This window comes from Alternaria postmessia (assembly GCF_024291825.1).
Source record: "Alternaria postmessia strain BMP 2775 chromosome Unknown scaffold_527, whole genome shotgun sequence".
Classification (NCBI taxonomy): Eukaryota; Fungi; Ascomycota; class Dothideomycetes; order Pleosporales; family Pleosporaceae; genus Alternaria; species Alternaria postmessia.
This window is the reverse complement of record NW_026260600.1, coordinates 1-846: the sequence shown is the minus strand read 5'-3', so window position 1 is coordinate 846 and position 846 is coordinate 1. Positions and strand designations below refer to the sequence as shown.

Genomic DNA, 846 nt, shown 5'->3' with positions numbered 1-846 from the left:
TGAATAGCCGACCAAGGAGCCCAAGCTTATTCGCCATGACGACAACGTACGCGTCGGGTGGAAGAAGGAAGATTAGTTTTGGGTACCCAAGGCTCATATACACATCTACTTCCGAACGCCTATCACCAGCGTCACAGCTCGTACCACACTACTATGCACGCTCTACTGCGAGCTTGTGAACGATGCTCTAGCTGATCTTTCGTACGACGCCAGCCACTCCGGACCGATGTACAACTTCACCAATCACATCAGGGGTCTTTTGATCGATGTCAGTGGCTACAATGACAAGTTAGATGTGCTGCTGGAAAAGGTCGTGCTGCTGGAAAAGGTCGTGCTCCAAGTACGAGGTCTTGAGGTGTCGGAAGATCGTTTCAAAATCATTCGCGACCGGATGTTGCGTTGCTTACGCAATTCCGAGTACGCACATCCTTTCAACCAGGTTGGCACTTACTCTGAACAGTTTGAGGGCGAGAAGAGTGTAACGAACGACGAACTGCTCCCAGAGCTTGAGAATGTGACCGCGCAGAATGTCCAGCAATTTTTCCCGCAGATCTTAGCGCAATGTCATATCGAGGTTTTGGCACACGGCAACCTGTACAACGAGGAAGCTTTGAAGATTATCGATCTCGTAGGGCGTGCCATCAAGCCAAGAAGACTGCCAGCGAACCAGGTACCGACTCGTCGAGGACTCATCTGGCCATCTGGCAGTAACTTCATCAACGAGAAGCAATTCAAGGACCCTAGAAACATCAACCACTGCATTGAGTACAGCTTGTATACCGGCCACCGCTACGACAGCGTCATGCGTGCCAAGCTGCTGCTTTTTGGACACATGACGAATGAGCC

General features: G+C 50.8%; 1 protein-coding gene across 1 annotated transcript; it reads left to right on the top strand.

Annotated features, from left to right (window-relative positions):
* Positions 1-137: 137 nt before the first annotated feature.
* J4E82_011752 (uncharacterized protein) lies at positions 138-799 on the top strand (the record flags this gene model as incomplete). Its single annotated transcript, XM_051737941.1, has 1 exon — positions 138-799. A coding segment is annotated over one exon (662 nt), but the record flags the coding sequence as incomplete, so codon positions are not given.
* Between the last annotated feature and the right edge of the window lie 47 nt (positions 800-846).